Genomic DNA, 955 nt, shown 5'->3' on the forward strand with positions numbered 1-955 from the left:
TTCAGGTAGACATCCAGCCGCTGGAACTCCCGCAGCAGGGCCTTCTCGAAATCTGGGGGGGCAGGGAAATGAGGGCAGTCAGCCCAGTGCCCCAGGCTCCCGGCTCAGCCCAGGGCTGGGCTGGGGCAGCTGAGCCTCCCCCAGGCTTTGCACACTGGGACAAAGCCCTCAGGGCCACACCGGTGGTGCAGACACCTGGCCAGTGTCTCTGCTTCCCCCCATGGTCCTGCCTATCACCCCACGGCCCCCGCCAGGACCCGGGGCCATCAGCCCCGTGGAGCACAACTGCCTTCGCCCTTCCTCCCCGCTCCTCCACTGGGGAAGTGGGCAGCAGGAACCCGCACTGCTGGCGGGATTTGCCCACAGCACAAACCATCTCACCCGGGGCCATCAGCCCCGTGGAGCACAACTGCCTTCGCCCTTCCTCCCCGCTCCTCCACTGGGGAAGTGGGCAGCAGGAACCCGCACTGCTGGCGGGATTTGCCCACAGACAAAAGCATCTCTGCCCCCTGCCCTGGCACTGCCGATCGCAGCCCCACGGCCCCCACCCGCATGCCTTACTGATATTCGCTTCCTTGCGCGGGTTCTTGATGTACGCTGAGAACTTGGCAAAGATGTCGCTCCCCACATCGAAGGACTCCTTGTACTTGGGGCTCAGGTGCGGGTACCTGTGCAGAGACACTCGTGTCAGCGTGGGCAAGGGTGGAGACAGAGATTCTGCTGCTTTATCTCCTGGCACGCGGTGCCCAGGGCTGGTACTGGAGGATGTGGGTGATGTTCAGCTGGTTGTGGGAGAACAGTGATGCTTTAAATTACTGCAGCTGCTCCTCTGGGAGCTGCATTATCTTGGGGGGTCGCGAGGGGACAACTGCAGGTTTGGGGACATTGGTGGCAGCAGAGCCCTGGAGCAGGGCTCTGCCCACAGGCAGGCCCTGCCCCGGCCCACTGGCTGCCG

At 64.0% G+C, this 955-nt stretch overlaps 1 protein-coding gene across 1 annotated transcript in view; it reads right to left on the reverse strand.

Moving 5' to 3' along the window:
• Nucleotides 1–955, reverse strand: part of CLIC2 (chloride intracellular channel 2) — a gene marked incomplete at both ends in the record, with an annotated part of 2,964 nt that overhangs the window by 585 nt on the left and 1,424 nt on the right. The window contains 2 exons of the mRNA XM_010135136.1: nucleotides 1–52; nucleotides 562–668. The exon at nucleotides 1–52 is cut by the window's left edge and continues 14 nt beyond it. Coding sequence (XP_010133438.1) covers nucleotides 1–52; nucleotides 562–668 — 159 coding nt within the window. The remainder of the gene's footprint in view (nucleotides 53–561; nucleotides 669–955) is intronic.

The sequence above is a fragment of the Buceros rhinoceros genome, unplaced genomic scaffold, assembly GCF_000710305.1.
Source record: "Buceros rhinoceros silvestris isolate BGI_N320 unplaced genomic scaffold, ASM71030v1 scaffold39510, whole genome shotgun sequence".
In the NCBI taxonomy this organism is placed as follows: domain Eukaryota; kingdom Metazoa; phylum Chordata; class Aves; order Bucerotiformes; family Bucerotidae; genus Buceros; species Buceros rhinoceros.